This window comes from Poecilia formosa, unplaced genomic scaffold (genome assembly GCF_000485575.1).
Source record: "Poecilia formosa unplaced genomic scaffold, Poecilia_formosa-5.1.2 Scaffold59, whole genome shotgun sequence".
NCBI lineage: Eukaryota > Metazoa > Chordata > Actinopteri > Cyprinodontiformes > Poeciliidae > Poecilia > Poecilia formosa.
In genome coordinates this window covers 1,695,558-1,717,582 of record NW_006799998.1, presented here as the reverse complement: position 1 = coordinate 1,717,582, position 22,025 = coordinate 1,695,558, and the positions used below count along the sequence as shown (strand labels likewise).

The 22,025-nt window shown below is 36.2% G+C and overlaps 1 protein-coding gene and 1 long non-coding RNA gene across 2 annotated transcripts in view; one reads left to right on the top strand and one right to left on the bottom strand.

Moving 5' to 3' along the window:
* Positions 1–3,425: 3,425 nt before the first annotated feature.
* Positions 3,426–22,025, bottom strand: part of LOC103139292 (mannosyl-oligosaccharide 1,2-alpha-mannosidase IA) — a 193,518-nt gene continuing 174,918 nt past the window's right edge. Inside the window, exons 6-12 of the mRNA XM_007553836.2 lie at positions 17,323–17,446; positions 16,405–16,498; positions 15,119–15,234; positions 12,052–12,271; positions 7,194–7,366; positions 5,314–5,429; positions 3,426–4,291 (exon numbers count right to left, since the gene is read on the bottom strand). Coding sequence (XP_007553898.1) covers positions 4,150–4,291; positions 5,314–5,429; positions 7,194–7,366; positions 12,052–12,271; positions 15,119–15,234; positions 16,405–16,498; positions 17,323–17,446 — 985 coding nt within the window. The 3' untranslated portion in view covers positions 3,426–4,149. The remainder of the gene's footprint in view (positions 4,292–5,313; positions 5,430–7,193; positions 7,367–12,051; positions 12,272–15,118; positions 15,235–16,404; positions 16,499–17,322; positions 17,447–22,025) is intronic.
* LOC103139291 (uncharacterized) lies at positions 4,193–11,109 on the top strand. Its single transcript, XR_476391.2, has 3 exons — positions 4,193–4,281; positions 5,331–5,453; positions 9,314–11,109. It is a non-coding gene; the product is annotated as an uncharacterized LOC103139291 (long non-coding RNA).

Below are 22,025 nucleotides of genomic sequence, written 5' to 3'. Positions count from 1 at the left end.
AAAAATGTCTGTGACCTGCAGTTGTCAATTTCAGGGTTTTATTCCTTACCCTGCCAAGTTTAGCACTCGGAAATTAAGCTGCAAGAATGAGATGTTCTACTCAATAATTGTGATATCATTTACTAACTTTGTCATCTAGCAGCATTTCTTAAGAGCTGTTTTGCTTTGAAAACTGTGTGATATTAAAATTTTTCCCAGAATACATCTGAAGGATTGTGAAGGAAGGTGTCTGAGATCAGTCAAAGGTGGAGGTAGGAAGCTGAGAAGCCAGGGATAAAGAGACTAAACCTGTCACATCACAAAGCTAAACTTCCTTTTGCCTTTATCTTCTACTATTTTTGTCTCTGAAGTGATAAAAGCTTTGATTCGGAGCTGCAGCTAAGCAAAGATGTTGAAGTTCTTATGATTGAAAGCAGCTGGTGTTGGCTGAGGTTCTTGAACAGCTAAAGTGAGCACCGGGACAGCGCCAAGCAGGTGAACTTTGAAGAGAAGATTAAGAGATCTTATCAGATCAAATGTCAGGTTAAATGCAAATCATAGATGCAGTACAAATTTTTATTGTACTTTGAGCTTTTGCCACAGTTTACATGAAAACCCAGTAACCAGGAAGAAGTTGAAATGAAAAAAGATGTTACAACTCAAAAAATATCACCTCAGGTTTGTGGATGAAAGTTGGAAATGTCAGTTTTGTATGTTCTTTTACTTTAATGCTTTTATATTCAGGCATTTTCCTTTCCTCTTGTCAGGTGAATCATCTTAAGGGGAGCAGTTTTTTTTGTTTAGGCTGGCAGCTGTTATCTGTGATAAAGTCTGAAGGTAGAACAAAAACGTGATGGACTGATTCTTTGTTCTAAAAGGTCAAATTACAATTTTGTAGACATAAACACAACCACTGCATTCATTCCATAGGCTAATATTGGAAGGGGTTTAATAGTATATCAATCCTCTGATATAAATATTACTCTCTAGTAATGCAAATCAATCACTTTTTGTATCCGATTGTAATTGCAGGGAATAAAATAGATATTTTTACTAGTATTAATATTTTGTTTGTTTTAGAAATAAACTCAGTTGAGGGTTAGGATTAGCCATTGTTATTAAAGCAAGAGAACAAATTCCTAGATTAAATTGCTTGTTTCAAAGACTTTGTGGATTCTGTGGTCTAATGCCACTTGTGAAAGAAATTCTATAGCTAACCAGAGATGCAGCCTGAGCTCAAACTGTATAATATTGAAGCACCAATCACTTATGTGGTCAATTTCTGATCTCTATTTTTTGTAAAGCTTTTCCTTGCTATATTTCATTTTAGTTAATTCTAATTTCCCTTTAAGATGTATGATGGGTGTCATTCAAATTATTTATTTTTGGGCTTTTTCTAGGTCAGTTAGCCTCTTTGGCATTCCTGTTTTAATACTTGTATTCCATACAAGCTAACACACCATGGGGGAAAAAAAACCCCTGTGAATACATGTTTTTTTGTGAGGAAATGTTTTGGTAATGTTAATACAATTTGTACTAAAAATGTCCAACTTTACCTGCAGCTTAATTTATTGTATATTTATTTAATCAATTTCAAAGTTGACATGTTTAAACATTTAGCATCTTGTTCTACATTTACAACAAACATTGATTTTAACTGTAGACGTCTCTGTATTCCTAAGAGAATATACAACCTTACCGTGACTGAGGATGAAACATTTTAAGCCTTCCTGGTGTCTGCCAAAAGCTTTGCTCTCCCCAACAGCCTCAATGAACTGCGACATGCCTTTTAAAAAAATTCTCAGTGATAATTTTCTCTCAGTAGAAGCACTCGCACCCAGCAGTGGTGGAAGAGATTTTAGCATGATTTTAAGGCTCTTACGTACGACAGATCAATTGATCAGAATGAGACTGATTTAGATTTTTGCGTTCAGCTGAAAATGGCCTGATTCCAGTTATCAGCACAGTGTGGAGGGAATGGGATGCATTATTTGGATATTGAGCAATCAGTCTTTCTAAATAGGAGGCTCAGTGCTGGGTTGAGTTTTATAGAAGGCTCACTGAACCCGATATCTAGAAAATGGAAAAGTGATGGTAGTGATCAGAACAGATGCGGGATAAACTTGTGTCTTTCAAACTTAGATGTGATTTTTGACAAATTTAGCTTTGGCTTAATGAATAATGTAGGAACAATGCCGATCTAATAAGAGGAAAGAATTGATGGTGGTGGGTGATTCTAAATGGACTCATTTGTGCTGTTAAAAATCAGTCGAGATGTGTAATGATGCACATTGTGCCCCATCATCCCATTAGCATAGCTTATCTGATGGAGAATATTGTAATCATATTCTGGCTGCAGGATGTAACGTGGCTAATATTTCCTTAATAGACAATTTGAGCTTGTAGTGCTAAACAGTTTATACAGGATCCATGACATTTGAAAGGTAACATCATCAAATTACAATTAAATGGCAATAATGTATGTTTCTAGCATTTACAGTGGATGTGAAATCACCTGAAGGTATTTCGATGAAATTAGGATTCAGGTGACAGCAGCTGTAGCTGAATCATTTGGAGCGGATGATATTAAGTCTCGCTTTGTTGACTTGTCACACTGCGTGCGGTGCAGCAGCTAAACACCGTTAGTCATTTTCTGGTCATGATTGCTGGAACGTTCCAAAACAACGAAAAAAAGCACCTTTTTAATTAAATCTGCGATTAGTTTGCTGGAAGCAGCTATAAATGGCGGCCGAGTAGCACTTTTTTCTGTTTGACTGCAGATTATTTTCCTGCTATTAAACACTGATAAGAAAATGCAAGTTTAAGCAAACAAGCCGATCAATATTAATGACACAACAATTGATTGTTTTAAATGTACAAAGTTGCACAGTTTCTTTTTAATCAGTATTTGAAAATATTGAACAAAGTAAAATCAAACAGTAAGAATAAGTAATAACAATAATTAATATCAGCAATAACTAGACTTAAAATTAGACATTTGTAGATTTTTCTTTTTACTGAAACACCTGAGGGAAGCAAATCAAAGAGAACCCAGAACAAAAATAACCACTGAAGTTTTAGAAAAAGATTAAGAAAAAAAAAAGACACAAACTAAAGTCAAGACAAGCTCATACAGGTGCCACTCACTTCATCTGTATATACAGCACATTCACTCCACGACTGTGCAGAAGATCAACCGTTAACAGAACAGTGATGGAAAGTAAAAGCTCGTCTCTGCAGCCGAAAAGCCTGCAACATCGCTATGGATGTACGTGAAGGCAAAAAAAACTCCCAACAGAACAGACATCCGAAGCTGGCTAACAGGTCAGATGTCTTTTTTTCTTTTTCTTGATGCTTTATTTTTACAGTGAACAAATGGAGAGTGCTCCATTTTATTGTGAAAGGCTGAGCAAACGTTCTGTTGAAAATAAAATTACCAGAGCATAGACAGGAAACATATTTTTTTTTTTTAAATGTGGTCCCTGGATGCATAAGACAAAGCCTCTTTCCTGACATCTCTGTCCTTTAAAAAATTCATTCAACCTTGTTTCGGTAAGAAACATGACATCAACATTAGTTTCGAGGTGGATTTGAGTCACATTTTGTGTTTATCTGTACATTATTTAACTCCCATCAGATAGTTCCTCCTTTCTTTAAATTTCAACAACACACTTGACTTTAAAAGATGGGAATAGAAATGCAAAAAAAAAGAAAACCCTTTGGGCAACATGTTCACGAAGGAAAACCAGAAATAAGCCTAAAGGGAAAACATCATCACTAAAGGTAAACTAAAATGATGAGCAAAACTCAAGTGGTTCTGTAGCTCTCTGACAGTATGGCCCATAGTTCAAACCTTCTCCCATACATTTGGGTCTGTAAGTTATAGTGGTTTCCTCACAGAGGAAAGAAGGAAAGAAAAAGGTATCTCTTCATGAAAGTCATGTTTGTTTTGATTGTCCGCAAAAAAGAAGTGCCAGGAGGAAGGAACCCCGGCGAAAGGATATACAATCACAGCATAAAACGACAACATCCTTTTCTGGAAAGGAACTGAGAGTCAACCACTCACTCCTTAAAAGACCCTGAATCTGCACTGAATTGGTGTTTGCAATGTGGCTGTGTGCACATGAACTGTGCAGATTTGTCCGTAACCGTCTCAGTCGTTGAGTGGTGTTATTCAGAGACAGTTTTTTCCTCTGTTGCTTCATCCTGCAGACAGCTTTTACGGATGATGGGCAGCGGATGGGCTTCGGTGTTAAAGACCCAGTCTTCCAGGGAGAGGAGGTCATCGTCAGAGAAAAGCAGGTAAAGATACCTGAACAAACAAGAAAAACAGTTGCATTTTAAACACAATACCCCAAACAGAGCTGGGCTTCCTTCTTTTTTGATTGACACTTTAATATTTTTAAAATCAAACTATATTAATGTCAGAGAACAATAACCTGAGTAAATGATGATTTAAGGGAAAAAGATAGCTAGCTTTGCAAAATGAAAAAGGGTTTTAAAACATGCTCAACCAACACAGAATAACCTGATGTAAAGAAATGTACCATATCTGGGTGTGAATTAGCAAAAAAAAAAAAAAAAAAAAAGGAATAAGTAACTAATGACAAAAACCAGTGACTAGAAAATTCATGGTTGGCTTAAGTGGTTTGTAATGTAGTCTCATGAAACCTGATGCACTGGTTTGTCATTCTTTAACTAATATGCCCCACTTATTCCATGATGTGAAGAAAAAGCTCTTGTTGCAGCGGCTCTGTCTCATCTTCACGGCTGAATATTCTCTCAATGTTGACCACGTTTAAAAACCTCCCTCCCAGCTGACGAGCTGCAATGCTTTGCCCTTACTTGGAAAACATCAATTATTCATCATTTGTGATTTCTTCTTAATCTAGATAAGTCACTTCACTTTCAAAGGAGCATGTTAGGAGCAGTGTAGCAGAGTAAAGGCAGTGGTGCTCTGGCGACTACTAACCTGAAAGATTCGCACTGCCCCTCTCTTTAGAAGGATAAGCTTTTGTCATCTACATGCTGGTGTAGACTGACTGGTTTGTGTACCTTAATGCCTGGAGTATAAGAACAGCTGAAACTAAACCTTCCTTGATGGGTAAAAAGTATCTGATTAAAAGTTAGATTAACCTCTGAAGCAGACATTGTGACTGTTTCATTCAAAGCACGATCGTGCTTCTTAGGCAGACCAGATAAGAAGTAGAGATGAATCCCCAGTGTTCAGGATCTGACCCTGTATTACTTTCATGCAGATGAAAGGTGGTGCAAGCAGATCTTACAATAACCTTCCTCCCAGCAATGGGAAGTTAAAAAGCAAGCGAGACTTACTTAAGTGTCTCTGACAGGAAGAAGCTCTGCTGCATGTTGTCGTGGCTGGCTGTCAGGGCGTAAACATCACGGATCCCAGAGAAGCCAGACTCCACTCTGCAGTGCTGCTCCAGAGCCTAACAAAAGGCAGGAAGGAACAGGTAAATGACAAGACCAAACTCTGATCTCTATAGTGCCTTGCAAAGGCATTCACACCACAACCAGAAACCTCTATTGATGTTATTACAATTTTTATGTGGAATACCAACACAAGGTTGTCATGAAGTTGAAACAAAAATAAATCTTTAAAATAAAAAGTTTGCTGGGTGTCTGGATCCAGCTTCCTTGCTTCACATCACATCAGCTTCACATCTAGGAACACATTTTTTCCTGTTCTTTACCAGATAGCTCAAAGTCAGTCAGAATGACTAGAGTGTCTGTGAAAATCAATTTTCAAGTCTTGGGCTCAGCTATTCAGTCAAAGCTTTGTCTGTATGCTCCAGTTATTTTGCTCTACTGGAAGGTGAACTTCCAGCCCAGTCATAGGACTTTTGCAGTCTTGCTCCAACTTTTACAGCAGTGATTAGTTTTCCTTCACAAAGCCCAAAATGTTTAATTTCTGCTGCATTTATGCCTACATGAAATAATGCACAGGTTTATGACTACAGAAGGCAATTGGTAGCACTATATATCATTTGGGGATTAAAAAGGGCTGGGTCCAAATCTATAACACATTTTTCAGTTCTTCTGTTTGTACAAACACGTAGAAAATTATGCATCCTTGTTTATTTCACTATTGGGTGCTATGTTATGTTGGTCGGTCACATTAAATGACTAAATTACCTAGACATTTTTCACTGTGTAAAGCCTTCACTGCAAGAGTAAGACATGCTTCATTCCACTGATGTTACTTGAAATAAAATTTAAATCCTTAGGTCAATAACGGTATTCACACGTATTAAAAAAAAAAAAATCAAATCAAGGATAAAACATGATGAGCACCAAGCCAGCAACACAACTAAGGTCCAAGTAATGCCAAATCTGACAAGGGTGAGATGAGAGCAGCTGGGCTAGCCAAGCGGATTAGCTCATTATTATCCCTGCTACAGAGGGCTTGCTTATACGTGCTAATTAACAAAGACCCTGACGTGTTAATGCTTGATGTTCCTGAGCAGAAGTGTTGCACACCGCTTTCAACCTTTGTGCCTGATAATTATAGCCCTGTCAAACTCGTCAGCCTGATCTTTCCTCTTCTTGTGTGAGCTAAATTAATGCTAACTCTCACGACAGCGTGCTACGGTTTTCCGCAGTTAATGTCCTGCCTATTGCCACATTAATAATGGTGATTCCTGCACAGCTTTCATTTCTTGGTGGCAGAACTGTCTGCTCTACTACCTAATGTATAGTGCCACACAATATGAAAAAAGCTGCTGGATGATAAATTAGGGTGTTGAAAGGGCTTGACATAATAAGCGAGGAGAACCGTGGAAATGATAATGCAGGTCCACCAATAAGACAGCAGTACAGATAAAAAAATTGCACTCTGTTCCATCCCCCCAATTAAAAATAAAATGAAATTACTAGTGTGTAGCACCGGTCAGAGGTGTGTTTTTCAATTCAATTTTGAGCATGAGGAATAAACCCAGTTGTAATTCAAAACATGGATTCCATCTGTGTGTAATATCTTTGTATAAACAGAGCTCATCTGTGATGTTTTCAGCTATTCCTACAATTAAGTTTGTTGCATTGCTACAAGTCATAACTACATTTATTCAAAATAAATACCAGAGATGTCCAGCAAGAGAACCATCACATTCCAGAAGAATGTGATGATGATAATAACAATAATAATTACAAATCCTGGTCATTAAACGGTTTTAATTCTAATTTACTGGTCTTACCTCTACAGCCTCCCATCCCCAGTCTCTGTATTTGGGGTCGTGGGTCAATCTCCACATGTACATGTAACTCTCGATGACTTCTGGTCGTAGGATGTAATATCTGTCACTCAGTCTAGTAGCTGTAGCTTCAGCTCCACTGTCGAATCTGAAGGCCTCAGGTCCCAGTCTGGTGGCTGAAAGAGACAGAAACGGAGATCAGACAAGAGATATTTCTTTGCACAAAGGTTTTTTTTTCTTCTTTTTTCATGTGATCCTTAGTGTTATTTTTGTCAAAAATCAAGATCAATCATGTTTTGTTTTTTTTCCCCTATTGGCTCAGGGACATTAGAGTTGAAATTTGTATAATTTGAAAGATTCCTGAGTGCACCAAATGTTCAGTTTAAAAACAAATAAACCCTCACAGATGCTGTTTGTTACAAAATTGTTCTCTGTTTAAATATGGCAGGTACAGCGATCACAAAATGTCTGCAAATTGCTGCATTCAGACTGAATCTGTGAGAAACGAAAAGTCTGAGTCAGAGGCAGTACTCAGGTTTCTAATCAGCTGGCTCATTATGGTGTGCATGCATCAAAAGCAAACATCAAAGCAATTAGTGGTTCAGTGTTTTTCTGAGAAAAATTATGTTTAGGTCAAAATATCAACAGGTACTAAAGGAAAACAGAACCTGCTGAATGCTGGAAAAATAATAAATTAGAATTTTAAATTAATTTAAAAACATACTAAAGAATAAAAGTTAATCACAAAAGGCATATTTTGAAGGAATAGAAATGGCAAAAAAAGGGAGTACTTTTAATGATCCGATACATCTATGTTTTTTTTTTGTGTGTGTTGTAAGTAGAACACTCAGTTCTTCGGCTTGTAAAATACATTTTATTGACTCCGATTTCTCCTGTGTTATTGATTTTGATTTTAATTTACTAATTCTGTACAGGCCTGAGAATCTTTGTTAGGTCTACTAATGATTCCCAAGATGACAATTTAGGCTGGTAGAAAGCAAAACTTTGTAATTCAGAAATCTACTACAACCTGCCAGTGGAGCTTGGGACAATTTAATTCTAAACATGTTTTTTTTTTTGTTTTTTTTTCCTAGAAATTAATATGTGTTATTTAGCTGTTGAAGCTCAACAAAGGACTTCTTCTAAACAAATACTTGAAAGAACACAGCTCCAATTTGAGCTATATTTTGCAGAGATGGACTAAATACCTACAGTCATTTTGTTCATAACACAGAGGTGTATGTCTATATTTAAGCATGAATGTCCTCAAATGGCTTTGCTACCTCGACTGTATGTATTTGAATACTGACAAATATAAAACTCACAGCAATCTTAGCTGCAATCTTTCTGCGCATGGTTTGCAAGTTCACCCCAAGCTAAGGTGATTTTTTTATTTATTTTATTACTCCAGGCACAACAGATTTTTCTCATCTTTCCTAAAAAACATGCATCAACAGCATTGAGGTATTGTGCCAGATATTACTTCATACACTCAGGTCTGCATTTCTAGACACACGTCTTGAAGGTGAGTGCACCAGATGGCAAAATCCCATCAACTGTCTTTTCCGATGCGGAAGAGTGGCAACTCTAATCTAAGGCACCCTGTGCTCCTTATCTTATGCCTAATTATCAATCCAGCCTCATTTCAGAAGAAGCTAATTTTAGCTGTATTTATTAAGGACCTCATTCCTTTTTACCATCTATGGTTTATGACAATAGATAGGAGGTAGATCAAAAATAAACCTGCACTTTTGGCTGAATTCCCGCTTTAACCATGACGGGCTGATCCAAACAAACATCACCTGGAAGATGTCTTTGCTAAATGTATTAGATATTTGTGAATATACATTTAATCACAATAAAAGTGTTCTGTATTTATTGTAACAAAGTTCATTTTTCTAAAGTTAAAGTTGCTAATGTTTTTTAGTGGTTGGTTACTGCTGCAGACGCTGATCTGGTCTGCCTTTCAAGCTGCTGCTGTATTTCACCGTTTCCTTTTAACAACATGCTGATATCCTCCTCCACTTGCTCACTTCCAACTACATTATTGCAACACTGTAAAAAGTATTTTTCTGAAAAGTTTCACCATGGCTTTTAAAGTATGCTTTTTTTATTTTTTTTAGGTTTCTGTGGCTCTGGTGACCTTTTTTTGACGGTTGTGCAGATAATGGAGGGAGCAGAGAGTGAAGGAAATGGCCCAGGTGAGGACAGCCATAGACTGTGTATATGTGATGCATACCATCTTAAATTTTAACAATGATAAGGGAAATACACATTCCATAGATTTAATTTACACAGACGTTTATTAATGTATGTATTTACATTAATCTTGATTAATGTACACCTTTAGATAGAACCAATAAAAAGCATTTTTAATATAGAAATATCAGCCTTTATCATGAATGTCTATGTAATGTTTACTGAATATTTGGCTGGGACTTCTTCTGCATGAATACCTGGATCTTTGAGACAGAGCACGGATGCTCTGCTGACGCGTTAAGGAACCCCAGTTTGCTTTAAGCGGTTTTCATCACATTTGCATTGCTGTGTCTAGTGTCTTCCTCTTGACAATACCTCATATTTTCATTACGGTAAGCCATAATCACCTAATTTAACAAGTGCTGGAAATATACAGTATCACCTTGTGTTATGAATGTGTAAAACTGCTAGACAAGTTTGATATGCATAGAGATGGAAATGTATATCACTGTTATCCTTCACCTCATAAGATTTTTTTTTTCACTTTAAAAGTGTATTAAAGAAGTTTTATTGTGTTGCTTAGATTAGATTAATCTTTAAAAAAAACAAAACTCTAAGAACATTATCAGTGTCTCACAATTTGCTATTAACCTTAATTTATGTAAAGCAATTTTGTATGTTTTGAAATCTTATCAGAATCAAGCACATATCAAAAGAAGCTCACAACTTTGCATTACGCATACTTGAAAATTCTCAAGACAATGGTTCAGCTGGAAACACTTTTAAAATCCATATTTTTAAAAACAAGTCTGAGCTTCAGACAGTTGTGGCTTAGTAACATGAAGTGGCTGTGTTTAAGTCATTTAGTTGATCGTAATAACTGCTACTTGACGCCAACATTTCCTCTGAAAAGGTCAAGGCTGAATCAATCAGTGCTGACACATTTTGTGATGCATTTAAAAGCTTTAATATAAACCATCATTAATATTTCCAACCAAGAATGAGAAGTTGGGTTTTATGTTCATTTTCGCACTAGGTCCTCTTACCAATAAAGCGCTCTATGTTTATTGAAACCTTCTCTCTGAGATCGATAATCTTTCCCTCTCTTTGCTGGTTTTTGCCTGTCAGTCGTGAGTTGCGAAGCTGACAGAGATTTAGAGGAGCAGCAGTAAGCCTTCATGGTATCAGAGTTTGAACACAGATGCATGTCAGCCACTCTGCACAAATTCAAATCTCTCTTCTCTCTTTGATGCTGTCTGCTAATCCAAAAGATGCTAAGCACCACCAGAGCCCAGTAAGAGAACCTGGTGGATGATCATGAAAGGGAAAGCTGGAGAAGCCTTTTGGATCTGAACATCAAAAGTATTCAAAGTGTATCATAGAAACTGTTATATGATGAGTTAAATTAGCTCATTGCTGTAGCAAAAGTAGAAGATGAATTCATTAAACCTAACAGTGGGGAGGAAAAGCTTAAAATGTTTGCCAAAAGTAGAACAGATGCCAGGGAAGAGATAAAACAATACTTTAAAAATCAGATGGTATACATAATTATTTTTCTTGTTTTCATTTTCATCCTGACCAAATGGAAGTTTTTTTAAAAATAAAGTTTACTCTCCGTCTCAATTAATTGGCTTTTTTCTACTTCCTCAAATACACAACTGGGATTTTTATTTCAAACACCAAGGCTATACTTCTGCGGTGAGACATAAAAAAAAAAAAAGTAATTTGCTCCATTTTAGACGTGACCTTTTTTCTATCTCCTGAGGTGCAGCCACACAGAGAGCTTCTTCATTTCATTGAGGATAAAAATTAAAAAGCCTGAGGCCCTTTTAATTTCCAGCATTGCTTTTCTAAACTCGTTTTCTTACCAATTTCCACATTAACCTCTCCTAACAAGACAGATTTTGTAAAATAAAAGTACTAATAAAATCTAGAAATTATGGGTTCTGGTAAATTAATATTGCATATCATATGTATGATATAAAAGCTCCTTCATAGGATTTGAGGAGTTAGACTGGACAAAACCTTTTATTAAGAATATTCTCTTCCACACTGTACCAGGGTAAACTGTGTTTTCGGAGAATATATATATTTTTTAATATTTACCAAAGTAAGATAAGAAAAAAACCAATATGTAGCTAATTAGCTCTTCTAACCTGACAAACTGATGGTAAATAATGGAGCAAAGTCTGGTAGAAGGTAAAACCCATGAAAATGAAGGAAATAAAGTATGAAGAAACTTTAAAATATGGCTTCTTCCCAACTTTTTCACACAGGTGCATCTCAAGGAAGAAGAATATCATAGAATAGGGAATTGATCTTTGTAATATAACTATAGATGGATAGCTTTAGCATGTGTTCATGCTAATGCCAGTGCTACCACTAGCACTAGAGATGGCAGTAGCATCACAGACTTATTAGTCTTTAGCATAACTATATAGGCCATAACAATCTATGTATTAAAAAAAAATGTTTATTTGCTGCAAGCCATAATCATCAGAAATAAAGGCCTGAAATGTATCGCATTCTGCTTTATGATTTAACATAAATGCCAGGTTTTGAATTATTTAAAAAATCAAGTTAAAAAAAATTCCAATTTACTGAACTGCACCTGTACGTGCAGATCTTTTCTCAATGGTGACACCCCGACACGTCTACTTACTTGAGCGAGTGTAGCTCTCATGGCATGTGTGAGTGATCTCAGCAGCGAGGTCAAGGTAGTGCTGCCTCTTTTCTGGTGCTCCATCATCAGCGCCGATGCCAATCATGCCCCCAGAGAAGCAGGCCAGGTGACCCATCTTGTGGTCCAGGATGCCCCCCCTCCACTCTGCCATGTAGGTGAGGCCACCTGGGGACTTCTGGACCAGGTTAGCTTCAATCGCCTGCAGTACCAAACAGAAAGGAATAATATTTTAATCTTTCAGAGTGCTGGCTATGAAATGAGAAACCTTGCTGCAGATTCTACTCAATCCTAATCAGCAACCTTCAGATCTCACATCTGCTTTTTTTTTTTAATAGGTTCACGGAAGGAGCTGATATTCACCTGAGTACTTTCTATCGATTCTACGATTGAAAATAAAATGTTACTTGCAGTGATAAAATATAAACGGCAGCCAAACACTAATAATTAGTTTGGTAATCACCCAAAAGTCGATACAGATGTTTAAACAAAACAGCAAAGGTGTGTGTAAAACAACCTTGTAGAACTAAAAGTAATTTACTGGTTTTACAGCCGTGCATCAGATAAACATGAAGAAACTGTGTCTAAATCCTTATTGATGTTAAGGTGTCAATAAACCAAGCTAGAGGGAGAGAACGGACATGCTGCAGGCTTTTGTTTTATATAGATTAGATCTTTGAATCCATGACGATAGGAAGGAATTACTAAATGAATCCTCACTTGTTCACCAATAGATAGATTTCAGAGTTCTACCAGAAATGAAGAACATTAATTATTAACATTATATTTTACCGATCTATAGAAAATAAATTATTTTGTTTAAAACATTGTTTTTCCCCCAGCTGTTGCTTTTCAGTCTGTAAGTTTACTAAAGCAGACAATATGAGGATTTTTTTGCAAGTCTCTTTACAAAGTTGACTAACCAGCAGCTCAAGTTGAGGCTAAATACAGGTTTATCATTTTGGGGAACAATGCAATAACTTAAGTTAAAGAAGCTCCTGGAAAGAGAAAACTTAAATTTAAATATCATCTCCAGAATGTTTTGTCTCCATATAATTAATTGATAGCAAGCCCAGTTTCATAATTGCAAAACTGTTGCATGTTGTACATGATAAGAATGCTGTAACAAATATGTAGTTCTGGAAATGGAAAATACATTAATATATGGAACCAAAAATTACAGATATCCTGTTTTAAGAAAGTATATTTTCCTCAGGGTTTAGGCTAATAATTTCTACACTAATTAGAAGTTGTTAGTGGTAATCATTGCAGAGCATAATTGGAAAATGTTTTCTCATTCCACACTGTTTTAATTAGCAGTCCACTTTTATTTGAATGCCTAAGGTAATTAGCTGTGCTTTGCCCTCACCCTAAGATTTCTGAATAAACCTGCAGCTGATATTTAACACCACTGTGGTCTATGGCCAATAAATACCAAGTCACAATTAAGAAGGAGAATCCGTAATTAGTGGTTCAGCCTTTCGCTTGACCCTTTGATGATAAATGAGGAAGTCTTAATAGAAGCTTGAAGTTATCTTACTGAATAGGCAAAGATTTTATTACTCTTTTTGTGAGGTTTTAAGATCTGTCACCCAGAACATGTTTATTGTCCTCTCTTTTTTTGTCTTTCTGCGCTAAATGTGGAGCCCAAAGGTATTTTCTATTTACTCTGATAATTTCAGCCAGTACCCACCATGAGCCTACTGTAGATTACTTGATACTGCATATTGGCCAAATGTTTTACTTTGCTTTCACTGGTTGTTATTAATAATAACTGACTATCTTGAAGATCCCTGTCGTTGACTGGAACCATTTTAAGATGTTATATCCAGTATTTAGCCTGGAAAACTCAAAAGCAGAATTTTTGGGTTAGCTTCAGCTAAGAAACACTCTCATTGTTGTTTTGGTGGGTATAACAACATTTTGTTTTTCTTGTTGGTGTTTTGGGCACTGATTAAAACTGAAAAACCAAAATCCTGTGTTAACTAGATTAATGTGATTTCCAAATTAGTTGACCATGGACAATGTTTTTTTTCTTTAACTAAATTTTTGTCTGCTGGGTGAAACGAACATGTCTAGGCACCACTAATGAAAAGAACACTCAGTTATCATCTATTAACTGAGTATTTAAAATAGAAAATCGGTTTACAATACGTCAAGATATTTTGTGGCTTATTTAGGCTGTGAGAGAGTGGATAGTTCAGAAAGCAATACGAAAGGATCAAAATGTACGGTTTCATCATTTTGATCTAATATCAAGTCAAAACATTTATGACTGGGAAAAGTTGGGATTGTTTTGGAAGTTTCCAAACACTCCCAGAAAATAGGGATGCATTTTACTTGAGCATACACAAGAAGACTGCTGTTTTATTAGTGCTTGTTGCAAACAACTCTCATCATTTTGTCTCCATTTTTAAAAAGTAAAACCTTTATACATCTGGTGATATATTGCACTCTCACATATTTTGTATTATGCATATTTTCCTTGATATTAATAACTGATGACTGGTCATGGTGGAAATGCTAGGAAAAAAAATTAATATCTGTTTTTATCTCTTTTTATAGCTCTTCAAGGGAAATTGGAATCAGGTAAAATTGGTAACAGCAGGTTAAACATTTACAAGAACTGGCCAGAAATCAACCACAAAATTCAGTTTACCTCCTCTTCAGCACAAACATGCTCTGTTTTATCAGTTATGTCGCCCAGGATGTAGAAGGTGTTTATGAGACAATGTTCTCAGGTAGGAGTACTTCCTGTACTTTTTGTGTTGCATTTTGACTTGTTGAGACAACATCCTACCTTTGTTTAGCACAAACATTAGAAATACATAAACTATCAATGAGTTGAACACTTAACATTTCACTAAAATGGTTAGTTTTACCCTAATACCACCAATACAAAGTGGTTAGGAGTTTGAGAAACTTTCTAATAGCAGCTATTAAGCTTTGCAAAAAAAGTACCCCGTGAGCTAATTTGTACACTGAACTATATATAATATAAAAACGAGCAGATCTCTGTGTGTCTATTACAAGATAACATTTTTCAAACCTCTAGTGCACTGTAGTACATCTTCTTTGCTTCCTCGTCGGTCTTGTCTGACATCAGGTAGGATTTTATCAGATACTCATAAAAACTGTCTCCAAGGCCACCAATGGAAACATGGTCTAAAGAAAATAAAGGAGGGAAAAAATTGCAGCTTTACAAACAAGTCTTATATAAAAAATGTTCCAATCTTACAAAACAAACATTGGACCGTATTTCTCTATACAAGTAAAGAATAATTTTCACTTTACGGTGAAAATTTAACTGTCTAATTTAGCTAAGTTTATTTTGGTTTAATCATAGTATTACTAAAAAGTAATCAGTTTGAATGTATGTAAGTCTCAGTAGTTATATTTAGCTTTCATGATTAATTCATAGTGTGCTGAATCGTATACACTCCTGCCACCTATGTTTCAAATTAGTTTTCTCCAAACAAAAACCTTAAAATATTCAACGCGTCAATTTTCCGAAAGGAGACAGAAACCAAAATCAATTAGCTGTTCTTGCTCCTCTTGCTGTTCTATGTCAACATTCAATAAAATATTAAAGGATATGATACCATAGGAGTCTTTATCTATTCTTTCATGCTCCATTCAAACACAAATACCTCTGCAGACTCCTTCACAAGGTTATCTCTGTGCCGCTGTGTCTGTCCTTGACACAGACAAACGAGGGGAGCCAGAGCTTATTTTTCCTTCTCCTGTACTGTTCAGCTTCCCTGCATGCTCCTCCGCAACAATTAGCTGCTGTAATCATACAGATTAGCACCTTTTTCCTCCCAGCGTCATCGCCTTGATCTTCCCCACCCCCACTTCCTCTCAGGTAAATTGGAAAGATCTATTTTTACGAAGTAATTGAATTTATTATTATTCCAATAACCCAGAGCTATGGTCGTCTCATCGTCACTGCTACTCCACTTTGAGAGTGACATTTAAAATGAAAAGAAGCAGGCCGATGGGTGAATGACAGACGAGCACCGAAAAACGCTTTTGACATAAAAGGCGACTTACTGTCAGATGTGTGAAATTCAGACAAAGGAGTGAGAAAAGGTAAATGGTGTGATCAGGGATCACACTTTCTTGTAATTCTGATCAACACTATGAGATACACACCGGAGGTTGCAAAACCTTCAGAAGAGCTTGTCATAAAATCTCAGAAATTAGTTTGCCTTTAAGATTTGTTAAAGCTATTTAGAAGGTTGTTAATCTCAAAATTAGAAACATCATTACAGAAAATTACATAAGAACATATTTATTAATGTTTACAACATTAAATATCACATATACACTTACGCTGAACCCAGTTGCCGCTGACCGGACTGAGGAAGTTCGGATACAGGCCGTGAGGTTTTTCAATTTTGTTCAGGAGCTTCCTGATGCTCATCACCTGCAATAATAAGTCCTCAGATTTAGGCAGTGTGGCAGTTTCGGAAAGCGAAACACATAGTGGTATATTTCTAGCATTTATCTCCATTTCTTCCACCAAGCTCATAGCTAATTAAGAAATCTGGCTCTCCAGAAATTATCACACAAGATAAACGACAAAACAAGTTCCACTGCAAAGGTACGTAAAGCCACAAAAGCTTGTTGCTTAAAGAAGTTTGCTATTCATAGTGCCAGAAACTTTGGGAGGTCAGTGAAGCAAAGCCCAAGAGTTGGGGGAGATTCACAAGGTGTACGCTACAGCTGTTGCTTCCTAGTGTTAAGTCGCTCCTAAACCAGAGTCAATGTCAGGAGCATGCTACCTGGATTAAAGAAAGAAGAGACTAGACTATTGCTTATTGGTTAAAGTCCTTCTCTCATATCTCTCTCTCTTTTTTTTTTCTAAAGCATGAGTTCACAAAGTTTTCATGGCCCAAGAGTCTAGAGGAAACTGACAACTTCAAATAAGTAATTTTGTATGTATATACGCTTTGGTGCCAATTGTTTAAAACTTGAACAGAGTCCTCTCTTCCATCAAGCAATTGTATCTCAATAGCCGTCTCCTTATGAAGCAAAGTGTAGAACAATGGGCTGGTCTTTGCAGGCGAGTACTTTTTTAAATTTTCCTGAAATATATTCACCTTTCAATTTTATTCTAATTTACAGAAATTTACTCGTAAATTAAAAACAACAAATGCAGTCTGTAAAGATTGTAATACTGCATCAGCTTATAGTTAAGCAAATAACTTGAAACATAATAAAATGTTTGGTATATTGAGTCGTATGTACCTTCTCTTTGAAGACTGGGTTGTTTGACAGCTCTGTCAGATGCACAAATTCAAGGTGAAGGGTCCCGAACTCGGCCAAGATGCTGCTGCCAGCCGAAGCCCATCCCCAGCTCCAACTCGTGCCGCTGCAACAGAGAAAAGATTCAGACAAGATGAGTGTAAAGTATTGAGACTTTTGAACAACTAAGGCCTCAGACAAATTCAGGTTCAACATCAAGATCAACAAACACGCCTCCTCTGTATGTACAGGATTTCACTGAATTAATGTGATTACGTCTCTGGATATTTGTTGGATGCATTTGTCTCATAAAATGCATCTACTTCATGTTTGTTGTAAATTGGGGCTACATAAAATTATAATTTTAGAATAGAGGGAAAAAAATAGTGCTTTACTTAGTGGATGATTTGTGATGCTTCATTCAGTACCAGAAACTAATTATTATGAAGGCCAAGCACCTGGTTTTATATTGTGATAAACTGCAGGTTTTAAGCAGAACACAAATCAGTGAATTTTTTATATTGTCTGATCGTTAAAACTAATTTTACACCTGATATATTTTTTAGACATGCAAAACATTCTGAATTACTATTGCCTAAAAAATAAACTAATTTTAAATCCCTGAAGCATAACTTAACATATGCTGGTAGCGATTAATATAAAGTTTAATAAAGTGAATTTGAAACTCATAATTTAAGTTTTTAAAGATTGGCCAAGAAATGATGAAAAGACATGCAGTAAATGAAAAATGTTACCAGTAGCATCACTTTGAAAATCTAAATTTATGTAAATGATTCAGTCAGAAATGATTAGTGAAGGCAGAGTGGACTACAGGAACATCTTGTTAAGAATATCAGATAACATGTAATGAAATGAGCTGGATTGTTGGGGGGGAGCGAGGATATATGGAAGAAAAAAACCAGGGCAAAGGCAGGCGTGTGACTCTGTGCTTTGATGAATGCACCCATTAAAGCTTTGTATGCTGTATCATTAGTCGTGCTGGCTCAAGTCATCTGTGATTCCTTGTTTATGAGGAATCAATCAGAGAATCTACACAGAGGTGCAGAACAACAGGTGCTGTTTGCAGAACAACGTGCATCACAGCCACAAATCCATCAATCTTTTTACACTCTTTAAGGAATGCAAGTTGTTTTAATAGGTATCCAGAATACAATTTTAGTTTATTGTGGAGACGAGCCATATAATGCTATGCGTAAGGAGCTGAGAAAATAACCGATTCATTTTACCTAAACCAGCTAAAACATTTTCTGAGACTTCTTTAATGAATGATAAAGGCTAAAAATATAAATAAAACATTACCTAATTTGGATTTAGCAAGTGTAGAATGGTAAATCTAGATGCAGTTTAAGCCATTCCTGGCTGAAACTGATTTTCAATTTTCTCAGGGATCTGATCGGCCCATTGTGATTTAAACATATCCATTTTTTTTCTTGTTGTGACAGAAACAGTTGTTTTGTATGTAAAAGAAAATGAGGGAATTTCAACATGATCGATCAATGTTTTATGCACCAAAACATTTGTTCCTAGCCTTTTTTTTTTTTGGAGGGTGGGGAACTGGTTTCCAATTTGAGTTCAATGTCCAAAATTATTGCACATAAAACAATTGCAGGCGAAAGCTGTTCTTTGTATTTCTGATGGTTTGAAACATAATACAGTGGCACACAGTACAATTTGTCTGGTTTTGAACATGTTGCTTTAATTTCTGAATGCATGACATGGAGAGAAAGGTGTCACATTTGCTCATATTAATAATAACGGGTAGCCTGGTTACTAACCTTAATCTAGTTTACCACTAGCAGTCCGATGTCACGTCATTCTAAGATCTTGGTTCTGTTTACCAACATGAATCCAGCATCATTAACATTTCTCATGGCTTAGTTTAAAATCCGCGTACATAAAGTTAGCTTGCACTAATATGAAACATTTTAATTTTAGCTCAACATGTGAAATAAAAAAAGTAATAATAATCTACAACAACAGGCTGCACAGCAGAAGCTGGTCCTATGTTTGAATTCATATTTCCTATTTTTATATTTGCTCCATAGCTCCTTTTTGCTGTGTGCCCGTATTCTTCCCTCTGAACTTCTTATTCTTGTTGGGTTTCGTCTGTTTGCTGCCGCAGCAAAGTGAATCCCCTAGTTGAGGGATAAAACAGGTTTATTCTATTTCATTCAAAACACATAAGAAACACTCCCTGTATAACTGAGGTCTTTGTATACGGTTCTACAAAACAATGTGGATGCATCTGTAGAAACTTATACGCATGTGCTCACTTTGGTTTGTTTTTGTGTGAATAACCAGCATGGTTCTTCCTGTCCATCTGTGCCATCAGCACATGTTGGTGATGTCTCTGAAATTAACTGGAGAATAAGGTAATTAAATCTGCCAGCAGCTGCCCAGTTTGGCTGCTAGTGTAATTGGAAGCAGGTGGATGACAGAGGTGCCAGGAAGTGTCTTATACGAAGATAAGATTAGGAGATGAGAGGAGAACGACTAACAACTGTGGGATTTACAAAGGAGTCAAAAAGAGATAATTCAATCAACCATTATGGAGGATTTTAGATGAAATCTCAAAGGAAACATTATGTCGCAAATTTTGCCTTGTGCTCATGCATGGTAAAATTGCAGCAGAATAATCACACTGCAAGAGTACAAGCTAACAATCATAATTTGATTTCACAGCAAAAAAAAAAGGTGTTGGTATCAACCCTTACTGCTTTATCATTTTTCTTTCTTATAACTTTCTTCTTTATCTGATTTCAGTTTTACTGTGAAAATAGCAACATCTCCACCGTGGTACAAAACATCCTAAACTCAGACAGCAAAAGATGCAAAGTAAACAGCTTGGAGTTGTTCTGCGTGACCGTGGCGTTAACACTGTGTCAATAAAGGTTGAGATTAGAAAAGCAATGACTTGGAACAGATTAAAAATCAACAGCGGCCCTAAAAACATGCTAATATAATTCAAAGAATCAACCAAATAACATATAAACATAATTGTCAACCATCTGTCATCTGTTATTAAACTCAGTCTGCAGTGAAGTCTTTGTGTATTTTTTAAGATGTGAATATGAAATCATGTCACCATTATGCAGATTAGAATTGATATGTTTTTTTCCTTTATGGCCCTTCTGACGCTTAATGAATCGAACCGTCTTCAAGTGCATCTCAATGAATAAGTAATAAGGTGTAATAAAGACTTATTACACACATTGATATATTCCAGATGTTTACTTCTATTAATCTTGATGACAATGGTTTACATATATTGAAATTCAAAAATTAATATTCTTAGAAAGTAAAAATATTACACAAGATAAAAAAGTAACTTTTACTGCATGACTAAACAGCTACAAATAATATAAATTGCCTCCTAGAGAAGCTGTCTGTTCAGTGATGAATAAAAGCATTATAAGGGAAAGTAATATGGAAGAAAAAAGTCTAGAAGACAATATCGTCCAATCAAGAGTTTGGTAAATGTTCCTGAGGTTTGGAGTGCAGGTGGAGTCGGTGCTTTCAAGAGCTACTGCACTGAGACATTTCCAGAACATGGTCAGTGGTTGTTGTACTCCATTTGTTAAGCCACTCCTAAACCAGAGACCATGTCAAAAGCATCCCTCTTGGGCTAAGGGGATAATAATTTTGCTTAGTGGTTTAAAGGCCAACAGTTAATTTGACTTTTAATTTAGAAATTAAGATCCCAGAGTCTGAAGAAAGAGAAACAGAACCAAAGTTACTTGAGGGCAAGTGTGAAGCTTCCACAGTTGGTGATAATTTGAGGAAACCCGTCATATGCTGGTGTGTTAGTGCCCATAAAGAATCTATTGAGTATCGTCAAGAGAAATATTACAGACAGCAGACCCAATAATGTAGACAAGATAAAGCCCCCTATTAAAACTTCTCAGACTTCTGTAACACTTCAGTGGAAGCAGTGGGGGATCATCGCATGTCACACCACAATGATGCAGTAATTCATACAAACGAGTCAAGTGAGTGAACATAATCTACTGGTCCTACCTAATATTAAAATTTTCTGGGAAGCTGAATTTTAGTTGATCATTAGCTGTAAGTGGAGCTGGGTATTAACTAATTGCATTTACTTAGTAGCATTAACTTGAGTAAAAAAAAACCCAACAACTTCTAGGTGAAGTTTTACTTCACCATGCTTTTTTTCCCCTACATGAATATAATATCAAGTAACCATATTCTTGCTTGTGTACAATTCCAGCCACTCATTCACCTTTAATTACTTCTCTAAAGCAGACATATCTGTATTTGGTGGGACTTTTGGTTTTATACACCAACTTCATTTTCCAATGTAATCTTCTATCTGTTGGAAATGTTCTGCCATCCAGAGGTTTGGTGAATATACATTAAACATTAGGCATTGTCACTACAAGTTATTTTCCCTAATTAGTTCAGTACTTGGTACTTAGGGAGCATTTTTACCAGATGCCTTTTTAATCAAGATTTGTTGGGATCACTTTTTCCTTATTTTATTTATGCATGCGATTGCTGAAGTAGTTCTGCACTAGATCACAATTTTTGGCTTTTCTCCCCTCCTCGAGCTATAAGACATGATCATCAAAATTACCAGAAATAAAAACTTTAACCCATGGTTCTCTAGGTTCAGTAATACTCTAGGTTGAGATGCACCTGTAGAATTTAAAATGTGGTTTTTCACT